At 42.5% G+C, this 14,734-nt stretch overlaps 1 protein-coding gene across 1 annotated transcript in view; it reads right to left on the bottom strand.

Moving 5' to 3' along the window:
• fxyd6 (FXYD domain containing ion transport regulator 6) overlaps positions 1 to 14,734 on the bottom strand; it is a 71,313-nt gene that overhangs the window by 22,512 nt on the left and 34,067 nt on the right. Inside the window, exons 2-7 of the mRNA XM_059956746.1 lie at positions 14,169 to 14,222; positions 10,304 to 10,327; positions 7,085 to 7,105; positions 6,166 to 6,240; positions 5,129 to 5,165; positions 4,336 to 4,385 (exon numbers count right to left, since the gene is read on the bottom strand). Coding sequence (XP_059812729.1) covers positions 4,336 to 4,385; positions 5,129 to 5,165; positions 6,166 to 6,240; positions 7,085 to 7,105; positions 10,304 to 10,327; positions 14,169 to 14,217 — 256 coding nt within the window. The 5' untranslated portion in view covers positions 14,218 to 14,222. The remainder of the gene's footprint in view (positions 1 to 4,335; positions 4,386 to 5,128; positions 5,166 to 6,165; positions 6,241 to 7,084; positions 7,106 to 10,303; positions 10,328 to 14,168; positions 14,223 to 14,734) is intronic.

The following is a 14,734-nucleotide window of genomic DNA, read 5'->3' as shown; positions in this document are numbered from 1 at the left end:
ACTCCTGGCCTCACGTGTGGCATAGTCCTTATGCCTGGCGGAGCTGTTCTCACTGACAGGAGAAGGGGCAAAGGCAGGCCACTGGCGCCTTAAAACCAGTTGCTCCGGGCAGATGGGGCTCGTTAACCACGGATGGTAGATAATCTAGGAGAGGGAAAACTCCGATTTCAAACCTCTGCTGCCTTGTGCCTACACCCGCTCATGGGAAAGGCTTTGGGAGTAAATCCCCGAGGAAAAATCCGGAGTCGGAGTCCAGAAGGCGGCTGACTGCTGTACCCAGCACCGACACGGCAACTCCTGCGGTGCTGCTGGCACCAAACTGTATTGACTTTCGTCGTTCCTTTGGACCTGTCATCAGCATGGGGGGGGGGGGTCCCCACTGCATGGGCAACAGACGGATCTCCATATCGACTCCGCCCTGGCTTGCGCCCTGAGGAGGGCACTCTCAGTGACTACCAGAGGTGCAGTATCCATGGTCGACCACAACCGACAGAGGCCACAAACTCCACTCTAGAAGCAAGGTCACCCCAACTCAGGAAGCCAGACAGACGGAACCCCATCTGCTATCTACCATGAACTGTGCCATGGAAATCTCTGCCAGGTGACCAAGGGTCCTCTGGGAATTTGTCAGCACCAAATGACAACAGAGGCTAGGAGATTAAAAGGAGTCTGTCTCTTACCAGGGTAGGTTCTCATCAGTTCTCTGTCTTGGCTGCTGCTTCTGTTGCTTTGACCAAAGAGAAAGAAACAGGAGTTAGTGTCACATTGTTACAGCACAGGGCAGACCTGAAAATGCAGAAACTTGTACATCAGGGCTGAACCAATCTCAATGGCCAGGTGCAACCTCTCACTTTATTATAGTGAATAGCTGAATAGTTTAATTAGGCTTCACTTTCTTTACTCTCCTACCTTTCATATTCAACATATGCACAGCTCAACAATGTCCAAAATCATCCAAGCTCAAAACGAATCAAGTTGTGGAAATTCTGTAATTTGTATTTCACTGTGTTATGGCTGGATTTGCATCTTAATTTAGGATTTCAATACACAACACCCACATCTTCAGCTTTTTGCCTGCTGATGAATGAAGTGCTCATGCTTAGAGATATTTTATTGTCAAAAATCATAGCAGCTACTACTGGCTAATTCATATTTGCAGAGTTTATCTTCCTTTACATTTTGGTTGTTTGTATTTTTTCCACTGATTATGTTGTACTTCTTCGTTTTACTGTGAACATCTGCAAGACAGTGAGCCTCAGGTTGTATATGTACTTGGATAATAAAATTACTTTGAACTTTGAATTTTGGTGTGGAATATCTGAAATTGTAAAGTAAAATTCATTATCAGAGTACATACATGTCACGACATAATACCCTGAGATTCTTTTTCTGCGGGCATACTCAGCAAATCTACAGAACAGTAACTGTAAACAGGGTCAATGGACAACAAGCTGTGCAAATGCAGATATAAGTAAATAGCAATAAATAACGAGCATGAAATAACAAGATAAAAGGGTCCTTAAATGAGTGTAGTTATCTCCTTTTGTTCAAGAGTCTGGTGGTTGAAGGGTAGTGACTGTTCTTGAAACTAGTGGTGTGAGTCCTGAGGCTCTTTACCTCCTAACTGATGGCAGCACTGAGAAAAGGCCAGGGTGGTGAGGATCTTTGATGATAGATGTTGCTTTTCTACAGCAACGTTTCATGTAGATATGCTCAATGGTTGGGGGGGGGCACGGTTTACCCATGATGTACTGGGCCGAATCCACTAACTTTTGCAGGATTTTCCACTCAGAGGCATTGGTGTTCCTGTACCGAGCCGTTATGCAGCCAGTCAGCACACTCTCCACCTCACATCTGTAGAAGGTTGCCAAGGTTTTCGATGACATGCTGAATCTCCACAGACTCCTGAGGAAGCAGAGGCGCTTTCTCCACAAATTATATTTAAATGATGGGTCCAGGACAGGTGCTCTGAGATATTGACACCCAGGAATTTAAAGTTGCTGACCCTCTCCACCTCTGATCCTCCAATGCGTCCTGACTCATGGACCTCTGGTTTCCTTCTCCTGAAGTCTATAATCAGCTCCTTGGTCTTAATGACGTTGAGAGGTTGTTGTTAAATTTTCAATTCCCTCCTGTATACTGATTCATCATCCCCTTTAATATGGCCCACAAAAGTGGCATTGTCAGCAAACTTGTACAGTATATGGAGTTGGAAACTGAGTCATAGATGTAAACTGAGTAGAACAGGGGGCTAAGTACACATCCCTGCGGTGCTCCTGTGCTGATGGAGATCGTGGAGGAGATGCAGTGTAACGATGGGTTGAGATTGGATTCAGCTTCATTTATCTATTCAGTGATACTGCACAGAACAGCTCATTCTAGCCCTTTGAGCCGCACTGCCCAGCCCCCGACAACCCTGATTTAACCTGAACCTAATCTTAGGACAATTTACAATGACCAATTAACCTACCTGGTACGTCTTTGGACTGTGGGAGGAAACTGGAGCACCCAGAGGAAACCCACACATTCCAGGGGGAGGACGTTCAAACTCCTTCCAGAGGACGCCAGCATTGAACCCTAATCACCGAAGTTCCAAGCTGTAAAGAAGTTGTGATAACTGCTACGCTACCGTGGTTCCGTGTTCTGACTGAGCTTGTTGAGGGGGTTCAATTATTGGTGTAGAATGTACAGGTTCTCAGAGACTGGCTAGCTGTGAAACATGTGAGGAATTTGACTGTGTTACACTGAGTTTCTCCAAGCAAAAAGTGGATTTGCCAGAATTCTTCGAGGATGTATCAAGCAGGGTGGGTAGGTGGTGGTGGTGGTGGGGTGTATTTAGGTTTCCAGCAGGAAGTCAGTAAGTTGCCACATAAAAGATCACTGCACAAGAGTGCAGGGAACTCACAGAAACTGCAGACGTTGAAAGTCTGAAATAAAGCCATAAAATACTGGGAATACTCAGCAAGTCAATAGAGAAAAAAACAGTGTGAAGGAATCAGCTCAAAGATCCTTATTAAGAACTGGGAAAGAGAGAAAACAAGTTAGTTTACAGTTGCAGAAAGGATTGTGGTGGAGTGGACAATGATCCTACCACTTAACATCAGGTCCTTGTCTCCTCATTTCCTAAAGTGATCTCTTTCCATAGTATTCTATTCTTCCAGTCCCATACAAGCCACTTCCATTTCATAGGCAGGAGTGCCAGGGCTGGCTCATTAAATCAACCAGGTAACTTCAATGGTTTATGCTCACAGCAACCTTGACCTCATGCTATCACTGTATTCCCATTGCTCTATCCATCCCTCCCACATTAGATGCTAACTTGAGCTGCTGAGGATTTTTGACGTTATGTAAGAGGACATAAGGTTGGGGGGCATATGTGGGTGTGGATCAGAGTGCTGATTAATAGAAAACGGAGACAAAAGAGACTGCAGATGCTGAAACTTGGAGGAACACAAAAAACGGGCCACAGCAGATCAGGCAGCACCATTAGGAGGAAATGGACAGTTGGTGATCTGGCTTGGGACCTTTTATCTAGACTAGAGAGCCAAGAGAGGAAGTTGATTTCCTTCCACAAATCCTGCCTGATCCTTGAGTGTCTCCACCATTTTGATGGACCAGAAAACAGAGCTAGAGTAATAGAATAGAAGGTTATTTTTGGGCTGTCAAGTTGGGTATTACAGAGATCGTGCTGAGGCTTCAACTATTTACAATCTATATTAATGACTTGAATGAAGTGTACTGCAGCCACATTTGCTGCTGATAAAAGATAGGTAGGTTAGCACGTGGCATGAACACACAGAGCCTGCAAGGAGAGGCTGGTAGATGGAATAAAATGTGGATAAAGGTGATCTTATCCACTTTGGAAAAAAATAAACCGAACAGCAAACCAATTACACGTTTCAGCCAAAGTACACAGGTACCGAGTGTGCTGAGGAATACCGAGCACAAGATGCTGCCCAGTATTACCAAGGGAAGTACTTGAACATCAGAGCCAATGTAATCTCTGGGATCAGATTTGGTTGTTCAAAAATATCTGACAGGAAATTCCTATCAAAGTAGCAGTAGACTTCTGTCTTTGTCTCCCTCAAGTCACGAGATTTTAAAGGAGATAGGGTATATACTGCGATGCATAAATATTTACAGTTGAGTGGGATAGCCTTTGTGGATCAAAGAGTCTCTCTAGCCCATCATTGTTTGTTTACATGCTGGTTCTAGATTGCTTTCCTGATGGGGAAGGTACCGGTAATTTGAGTGATCTTAGTCGATTCGTAAGATAACAGCTCCCTTTCACAATTTGGATCTATTGCAAGATTCCCTTGTTTGGGTCTACCTCACCTTTGTTGGTGATCAGAGTTTCCACTTGGGCCTCTTCATCATTAGGTGATCTGGAGAAGAAGGAAATACCAAAGAGTATTAGAACACATGAGTACCCAAGAAAGCCTTTACTTCGTGCTGCGTCCACACTCCCAACACAAATAAAACTCCCTCTGCACCCACAGGATGGATACAGCACAGGTTAGGTATAAAGACCTTTCTACACCATCCCATCAAACACTTTCAGAGTAGGTATAGCACAGATTAGATGTTGAATAAAGATTCATCTACTCAGTTCCAAAGACTTCGTCCTAAAATAAGGCAAAGCTGTCTATCTTGGGATCATTTGTCCTTTTACCTAATGTAACTGGAAATGAGAAGAACCACCAGATGGAACAGGAGTCAGTTATTTGGTAACAAGACCCACTCCTTGATTCAATTATTTTGTATCTGATCAATAGAACAGCTCCATTTATCTGTGTCTGACAATGCTCTGCTTGAAAATTCTAATGTCACATCTGCAGCATATGTTGGAGATGAGCTTTGTGTGATAAAAATAACACATATTTACAATCCCAAGTGGTGATGCTCTTGATCTGGATTCCTTCTGATTTTCCAACCTTTGCTAATCTTACCAGAGGCAATAGCTAACACAGCAGACAACCATCACCATACAAGACGCACGGCTGGTTCCAAGGGCAGCAGCTTGACTGAGGAGTATTTTACTAGGGACCACTGCCCTTTGACATTTAGCTCTGCTGGACTCCTTTCCAAGCCCTCGCCCTCCCAGTGCGATGCCACTCGGTGCTGTTACCTGGGCTTCTGGTTGAAGCTGCAACGACATTTTCGACCTGCAATAAAAGGCTGAATGAGACATTCTGGTTCAACTGGGCCAAAAAGGCAGGAGGAAAATAAGAGGTAATGCAACATTTGAATCTTTATCTGCTATTTGATGAGAATAGTTTACCACCTACACCGGTTTACTCAGGGCAGACCTGATTGGTACAGTATTGCTATACCAACACTGTATTGCTGTATCATAACACTGTATGATGGAGCTCCCAAAAACACTTTGATCCATAAGACCATAAGATTCAGCAGCACACATAGTGCAGTTCTGCTCACCCACCATCAGGAAATATATCAATAAGATTGCAAGAGTACAGAGAAAAATTACAATGATTGCTGGGATTTGACGACTTGAGTTAGAGGGAAAGGATGAATTGGTTAGAACTTTATTTCCTGGAGTGTAGAAGAATGAGGGAAGATTTGATAGAGATATATAAAATTATGAAGGGTATACATTGGGTTAATGCAAGCAGGCACTGAGGTTAGGTGGGATTAGAACTAGAGTCATAGGTTAACAGTGAAAGGTGAAATATTGAAGGGGAACTTCTTCATTCAAAGGGTGGTGTGAATGTGGAATGAGATGCCAGCAGAAGTGTTGGATGCAGGTTGGATTTCAACATTTAAAAGGAATTTGGATAAGACATGGATGGGAGGGGTATGGAGGGCAACGTCCAGGTGTAGGTTGATGGCTCTAGGCAGATTAACAGTTTGGCACTGACCAGATGTTTCTATGTTGTAGTGCTCTATGACTCCAAGAAGAATTAGGCCATTCAGCCCATCACATTTGCTTCACCATTCAATCATGCCTGACTTTTACCAAATTCTCCCACTTTCTTCCTGGAACTCTTAATCCCCTTACCAATTAATCACCTTATGCACGTAACCCTCAATAATTCTCACAAGTTCCAATGCCAAAGTGAATGTGTCACTTCTGATTTCATCCCTATATTATGTGGTATGAAGAATTATGACAGGATTAGTGAAAATATCCTATATACTCACTCAAGATCAGCAGGATGCCAAGAGTAAAGAGTATGACAGCGAAGACCAGGCCTCCAATCCGCAGAGTCTCGTAATCTGCAAATTGACCATCATAGTTACTGTCTGATTCCAACCCATGTGAATCCCCAGCCATCCAGGTCATGCCCTTTTTTCATTGCTGCCATCAGGCAGGAGGTACAGGAGCTTGAAGGCATGCACTCAACAATTCAGGAAAAGCTTCTTCCCCTCTGACTTACAATTTCTGAATGTTTCTGATATTAAACCCGATTCCAATTCTGATTCCCAAGAGAGATGTCTTGTCAGGACGTTTGTGAAGAAGCATTGATACGGTAGATATAACAGAGAAGGAGACAATGGCTCTATCATTTCGCTTTGAAGCAGCTAAGCCTTTACCCTTAGAACTCCTATCCTTGCCTCACTGATAAACATTTTAACCCTTTCAGTACTTACTCAATTACTGCTTCAAAGTTGTCATTAAATCTAGGACAATAATTCTTTGTGCCAACCAGAGAATGACAAGGAGTGTATGAAACAACTCCTGCAATAGGATCACAGTGCCAGTTTGCTGTAGGCTTAGTTGAGAGTTCTATTCTTCATAGATCCTTGGTTGTATTGCATGCAAAGTTGATGGGCTCCTCAACTTGGGTAAGAAACAAATTGGGTAAGTGTTAGACACTTTGGTCATAATCTTACAAACCCTTTTAGATTGAGGATTGAACCCTTGGGCTGGAGGATGGTCAGTGTTACTCCACTGTCTAAGGAGCTGGATAAATTCCACTAACTGCTGGTAAAGATGACATTAGTGACTGCACCCTGGCTCTTGGACAGATACAGAAAACCAGGAGTACAAGGTAAAAAAACAGAGTACAAAGAATTCCATTAAAAGGAAGAGAGATGTACAAATAAATGAGGCACTCACCATAATAAAACTCATCTTTCTCTTCAAATGCAGAGTGTGTGGAACAGAAAAAAACAAAAATAGTAGTTCAGAGTTTGATCATCCACCTCACTGTGCTCACCATCACCCCCAGCATATCTGCACACATCCCCCAGCACGCTCACTGCCCACCTCGCATCACACACATTCACTATTCCACTAAACATCTCCTGGAGCACATGACAATCCCTCATCACATGCCTCATATTACATACAACCATCCTATTGCAATAGATTCCAGTCACAACCACCCTCCTTACCATTTTTCCACAAATTGATCTGTCTTTTCAACTTAACATTTGGCCTCAACTGTCCACCAATTCCCATAAGACCATAAGGCATAGGAACAGAATTAATCCATTTGGCCCATCAAGTCTACTACACCATTCCATTTAATTTACTATCCCTTTCAGCACCATTCTCCAGCTTCTCTCCATAACCTTTGATGCCCTTACTAATCAAGAATCTATTAACTTTCACTTTAAATATACCCACTTGGCCTCCACTGATGTCTGTGACAATGAGTTCCACAGATTCATGACCCTCTGGCTAAATGGATTCATGACCCTCTCCTTACCTTTGTCCTAAATGGACGTTTTTCTGTTCTGAGGTTGTGCCTTTTTGTCCTAGACTCCCCCACTAGTGGAACCATCCTCTCCATGTCCACTCTGTCCAGGCCTTTTCTTTAATCTCTTAGTTCTATTCCTCTCCAAAGTTGCATTAGGTCTATTCAGAAAGCTCACTACTATGGTTGCTGACTAATTCCAATTAAAATTTAGGTAAAACAAAAAGGTTCCCACCCCTACTGCCATGATGCTGGGTGAGAAGTAATCATTGGAATAAGGGCATAGACATTTTATATTGATTTTAGTCATTTGGCTTGCTCTTACTTTTATATTTCCATTGCTTTTATCATAACAAATTCCCTTTATAAACATGTCACACTACAATTGACTCACATGCAATAGTGTAGATATAAGATGTAAGAGTGATATCGTTTCTGCGAATGGCCAAACTAGCATTGATATTACCTTGCTCAGTAGGACATTGCCTTATAACCATGTAGATGATAAACCCCCCCCCCCACCCCCACCCCCAGCAATTCTGTCACCAAAATTCTCCCCCAACACTGGACAACAAAGATTTTGCTTCCTGAATACTTTCAGGTGTATCTTATGGATTTTGGGCTGCTAATCATGAAAATCACCATGAAATTTCCCTATCACACACCATTTTTAAAAAAGTTGCCTATATTTGTTATTTCAATTCATAATGCAAGTCAATTAAAATGTTGCCCAGAATGACTGGATGTGCTTAGGCAGGGTGGATGCTGTGTGGCAGGACAGGTTTTATAAAGGCATCACACATCACACATCTTTCTATACATTGCGTTTACATGTATATCTGTTTGCGATCACGTTGATGCGCATGCTCTGCGCGCATAGCATATTGTGTGTACTCATTATAATAAAGTAATTGTATTTTTAGGAGTATTTGTGATAGCAAACTTCCCTATCATGCACCATTTTGAAATTGCCTATATTTGTTATTTCAATTCATAATTCAAGTCAATTAAAATGTTGCACACATCGTAAGCTGAAATGTTTACTATCTTGTCCAGGCATGACTGGACGAGCTTAGGAAGCGCAGATGCTGTGTGGCAGGACAGGTTTTAGAACGGCTATAAAAACATCACGCACACACCATTCTATGCATTGCGTTTACTTGTATATACGTTTGCGATCAGGTTGATGCGCATGCTCTGCGCGCATAGCATATTGTGTGTACTCATTATAATAAAGTAATTGTATTTTCAGAAGTACTTGTGATAGCAAAATGTCTCACCAATGTTGCAACAGCTGCGATACTTTCTGTTATATTTGTGGTGAGTATACACTTAAATTTCAATGATGGAGCATGACTCCTCTTATTAAGAAAGCCATGAGCTCTACTGTGGGTGTAAAATTGGCGACCAAGACAAAGCCTGGGCTCCTCACATTTTTTGCGCAACATGCACGGTTGATCTTAGAGCTCAGCTCAGAGGTACTTGGAGATCAATGCCGTTTGCTGTCCTGATGATATGGCGAGAGCAGAAGGATCATGTGACAGACTGCTCCTTCTGTCTGACCAGTGTGTCTGGTTTCTCTGAAATCCATTGAATACCCCAATCTCCCTTCAGCCACGAGACCTGCATTGCGTGACGATAGTCTTTTAGGACCAGAGCCACCAGAGACATGGAGTCTAGTGGGGGCAGACGGAGATGCCACAATGCACAAGGCAGCAATGAAAAACAACGCTGATACTGATACAGATTGTGAACCCTTTATGTTGAGTGAGCCTCATCTGATAACTAAATCTGAGTTAAATAACCTGGCCAGAGACTTGGGTTTGTCAAAGGCAAAAACACAATTACTGGGTTCAAGGCTGCAAGGATGGAATCTGCTGTCGCCAGGCACAAACATTTCCATGAAGGATTTGAGACAGATGTTTCCCAGAATAACCGATGCCAAGGCTAAGGAAGGCATTTTTGTTGGTCCACAAATCAAACGGGATGGGTCATCAATGACAGGTAATTTGAAGGACTTCGAGTGGGATTGGAGAAAATTGCAAGGAAGGCATTTAAGGATGTTGTTGAAAACTTTCTTTGCAACTACAGAGCACCAAACTGCATGCAGCTGATTGACAACAGGCTTCAAGCATACAAAACCATGAAGTGCAACATGTCACTAAAGATTCATTTTCCGCATTCCCATTTAGACTTCTTCCCTGCAAATCTTGCGCCAAGACGGGCATGGTGAGAGGTTTCACCAGGACATTGCGGTCATGGAAAAACAATATCAGGGTAACTGGAATCCGTCAATGCTGGCTGATTATTTTTGGGCACTTAAGTGGGAACTCTGAGACACCGAGTACAAATGAAAATCATCAACAAAGCATTTTTGGCTTAGTTGAAAAATTGCAAAGCGTCAGCACCATTATGCAATTAAATGCAATACATTCAATAAAAGTTAATTTGCTGTTTCTCCAAATTCCTACGTGATACAAGTAGTCTGAAATTATAGTTGTGATCGGTTTCAATTTCTATCATAAATAAGAGCTATTTCTGAGGAAGTAACACTTGCAAAAAATTTGCTGTCGAGTGACATCTGAAAGAGAAAGATACACCAGAAGGAGAAGTGAACAGTAAAATGAGAAGCTTACCCATGTCAGTCGAATTCCCAGCAACTGCAAAGAAAAGCATCGTCAGTGATCTATGCAATATAAAATAGAACTCCAATTGATAATGGTCTTCACAAAAATCAGTTACTTTCCCCAAGCAGTAAGGCTAATCAACACCACCACAGCCACACCCCCCAATTACCAATTCTTTATCATTTCCTGTCAGTCAACTTATGTATAGATCCTTAGCATCACTTTATGTACATACAATCAGTCCATGTATATAAACTATCTTATGTATTTATATTGTGTTTTATTTATTGTATTCTTTATCTTATTGTTTTTTTTTTGTGCTGCATCTGATCTGTAGTAACAATTATCTCGTTCTCCTTTACACTTGTGTACTGGAAATAACATTAAACAATCTTGAATCTTGAAATAGAAATTCAATAAAATGGACAACCTATCAAGTGTTATTCCTTATTCCTTATGGTTGTCAGAGCTGGAGGTGGGGGGGGGGGGGGAAGGGAAAGAGAGGTAGCGGGGATAAACTCCCGCTACCTATTAAGTGCTCCCAATGGCGTGTATCTCAAGTAGCCCCTGACAACCCAGTCCAGCTCCTGGTCTTCACACATGGCTTAGCTATTAAGCCAGGCTGAACTTTTTCTACTGACAGAAGAGGCAAAGGTGGGTTACTGGGGCCTTAAAACCAGTCACTCTGGGCAGATGGGGCTCATCAGCTGTGGTTGGCAGTTCATCTAGGAGAAGCAAAACTCTGACCTCAAACTTCCATTGCCTTGTGGGTACACCCACTCATAAGGAAAGCCTTGGGAGTAAACCCCAAGGGAAAAACCTGGAGCTAGAGTCCCTATGTTGAGTCTTGCGATGTTGGGGGTGCCAAATGGTCTCTTCCGTTCCTCTGGATACATTACTGCGTGGAGAGGGGGAGCCTGCTGCATGGGCAACAACTTGCCCTCCATATCGTACTGCCCTGGCTTGCATATTGACTTTGACAGAGTCAGCTAGAATGCAACATCCATGGCCGACCCTGACCAACAGAGGGCCACCACAAGTATTATTCTGTACCTTGGGTACAATACAATACAATGGCAGAAATAATTAGTGCTCAAGTGCTTTTCTGTAGAAGCTCAGTACAGTAATACATGGAGGATTCAATGGCAGAACAGAATAGAGACAACCAGAGAGACAGGACCACACAAGAATTTGAATGATATCTACCTGGTATACAAAGCATGAAAATAGGTCAGTAGGAATGCAATATGTTGAATGAGGCCACATCACAGTGTGTTAAGTGACTCAAACAAAAATGATGTTGTACTGCAGATACAGAGAGGTGCACACATTTGAATGTAACCTACTCTGAGTAATACAAACGAACAATCTGGAATCATGTATTGATCTGACCACAGTCCCAGTGTTTAAAATAGGAATCCCTCAGGACTGCAGTTGGTAGTCCTGATGTGGCTGCACAGACCCAGCATCCTGGTTCACTCCTGACCCTGGAGGTTGTCTATATGGAGCTTCCATATCCTCTGTGGCCATGTGGTTTTACCCTGGATGTTCCGGTTTCTGCCCATGTCCCCAGGATGTGATGGTAGGTTAGCTGGCTCCATAAATTGCTCCATGTGGCAGGAGAATGGATAGAGATAGGGGAGAATGGATTGTAGGGTGATATGTGGGGAGTGAGACTGATAGATGCACTCTGATTGCCAGTGTGGCACACTGGCTGCAGTGGTCTCCTTCTGCAAGAAATTGTAGGAATGTCAGATGTGGCTTCAACTGCGGTGACAAAGACTGAACAGAGGCCAAGTGAGAGAAACAGAGGTGGAGGGTGATGAACTGAAGCACTGTGAAGCAGAAATGATAAGGCAGATGAATGCTAAGGTACTATAATTTAATGCAGAGCATCTCTTTGATTCCATCATCACATTTAAAAATTGTATCGGGATATTCTCATAATCTGGAACACTGTGAATTTGTTCTTACAGGGAAATATAAGACCTAACAACCCCAATCATTACTGGAGGCGGAGACATAACGGCCTGTATTTTCCCCAGTTCCCTAACTTAGCTTTGCTGAATACCGAAACACTTTCTCATGGGCTCTGATGCTTCAAGTAGGAGGGCCCTAGGCTGTGGCAGAAGCCTGGACCTTGTAAACAGGAAATTTATGTGGGCCTGAACAGACTTGCTCACAAAACTACACTAGAAGCTGTTGACAGGTGGCAAACCATACTCCCTGCTTTGGTGCTGTCAAATCTGTCAGATTTCCAATATTTCTGAATCACATAGAAAAAAAATATATACACATAGTGTGTGTGTGTGTGTATATATATGTATTTATATGTATTATATACAGTGGCTTCTGGTGTTATTTGAGCCATTGGTTAATCAGAGCAGCTGCTTATTTGGGACAACTCATAAAGAACAAAAACTAATTGAAAAAATAGCTAGGATTCCCATTTGGGACACTACGCAACTTAATTTGGCCACGAGACTTGCCGAAGTTTCTAACTAGTGTTAGTCGTGTACATTGTGTGGCCACTAAGCACTACACTGTGCTTAGAGCAAGTAGGTTTTAAATAGCGTCAGTTATGTGTGTTCATGTTCAAAACGCAGTGATCTTTGTCACCGCAGTAAGACAATTCAGAACTGTTTTGCTTACTGCGGTTTCAAACCTTCAGACTTGGAGATGCCAGAAATGGCTGGGAGTGAAAATGAAAGTTTCACAACTTCAAAAAGTTCGGAACTACAAAGAATTTGTAGGCTTTGACATTCATTTTGAATGTTACAATGAAAATAAAGATTTGGAGGATGCAGTCTTTGAACATATTGTATGAAGGCAGCCCATTGTTTGCACTAGGTGTCTGTGCTGATATGCTCACAGTCAGTTAAAACAACATGGCCACGTACAGTGTGGATGAATTCCTCCGCCGATAACTATTAGGAACTACAGTTTTATGGTACTGTGGTAGTATTACCAGTGTTCTAACTTGTTCTGTATTTTATTTAAATACATCATTTGTTACTCAGTTAAATGGTAGTTTGTCTCTTTAACACATGTTTAACTATTCCCATGAAACTTCAGTTAATTGGGCTAATTGGGCAGATGCTTAATTGGGCCAAAATGTACTGGTCCCGATGTGTCCCAGTTAAAAAGATATATTCTGCAATTGTCATCCAACTGAATGGGTTTGTCGGAATCTGAGTGCAGATTTCCCAGTGTTAAAGTTGGGTAAGCTCAACAAGATTCTGCTCAGCTGCTGGGTTCCATAACAACTCCAGTGATGGACTTCCATGCCTCTACAGAGCTTATTGGCACCTATGCTGAGAAATGTCAGCCTTTGCATTTGGAACCCCTGGACTAACTCAGAAAAGTGAAAGACCAGTGCTCCCACAAATCACACACAATGATAGTGTTTGAGCCCTTGCTGCTTTTAGAGTGTTGTAGTTTGACCTGTGACTCTTAATTCAGATTGCTGAGACCCTAAAAATACATTGTGAAGATCAAAGGATGGCAACAAGGATGATTGCTGTGGGAGACCAGTCTTCAATACACCCCCTCACTCACTATGAGAGAACATTTAGGTGCCCATTGAATGATCTTGATGTGTTGGTTGAGTTTACAAGCATGTGCTCTTTCCACACAATGAAACCTGGGCAATGATTGGCAAGTTATCTGCAAGCATGAAGGGCAGAGTGTCATTCGGTTCTTGGAGTGTCCTTTCATTCAGGAGAAGACATGCAGTTATACATGTGCTTAGGAACTTTGTTTTGAACACAAGTTCCATCTTATTAATGCCAGGCTGTTCGTCATCCCGGTGACAAACAGCAATTGCAGTGGAGATACATACTACAGCCCTCAGTTACCTGGATATATCACTTACCAGCTACTTGAATTAGCCCGCAGAACAGAACAAACAAGTAAACTTCCATGGTGTCTAGAAAACAAAGAGATTGGAATTTAAAATGTAAAGGATTCTTAGAACAGGTAAACGTGGCCAACCAAAGTCCGAGAATGGTTCAGCACATCTGCACACAGTGAGATCAATGTGCGAAACCCAGATGATTGGGAAGCTAAATTCGGTGACCATAGACACTAGAGATTCTGCAGATGCTGGAAATCCAGAGCAACACTCACAAAATGCTGGAGGGACTCAGCAGGTCCGACAGCATCCATGGAAGTGAATAAACAACTGATGTTTCGGGCTGAGCCCCTTTATCAGGATAGCCTGAAACACTGACTGTTTATTCCACTCCATAGATATTGCCATACCTGCTGAGTTCCCCCAGCATTTTGTATGCATTGTTCGGTGACTATAGGCTTTGTTTAATACATCTCTTTCTTCTGTTCCTTAATGTCCCAAGCTAATCCTAAGAAACCAGAGGTGTATCTCCAAGATTATGTCACCAGCAAAACCTGGGTAATAAAAAAAATGCAGTTTTAAGAAAA

The sequence above is a fragment of the Hypanus sabinus genome, chromosome X2 (assembly GCF_030144855.1).
Source record: "Hypanus sabinus isolate sHypSab1 chromosome X2, sHypSab1.hap1, whole genome shotgun sequence".
NCBI lineage: Eukaryota > Metazoa > Chordata > Chondrichthyes > Myliobatiformes > Dasyatidae > Hypanus > Hypanus sabinus.
The sequence above is the reverse complement of the archived record's forward strand: the minus strand, read 5'-3'. Positions and strand labels throughout refer to the sequence as shown.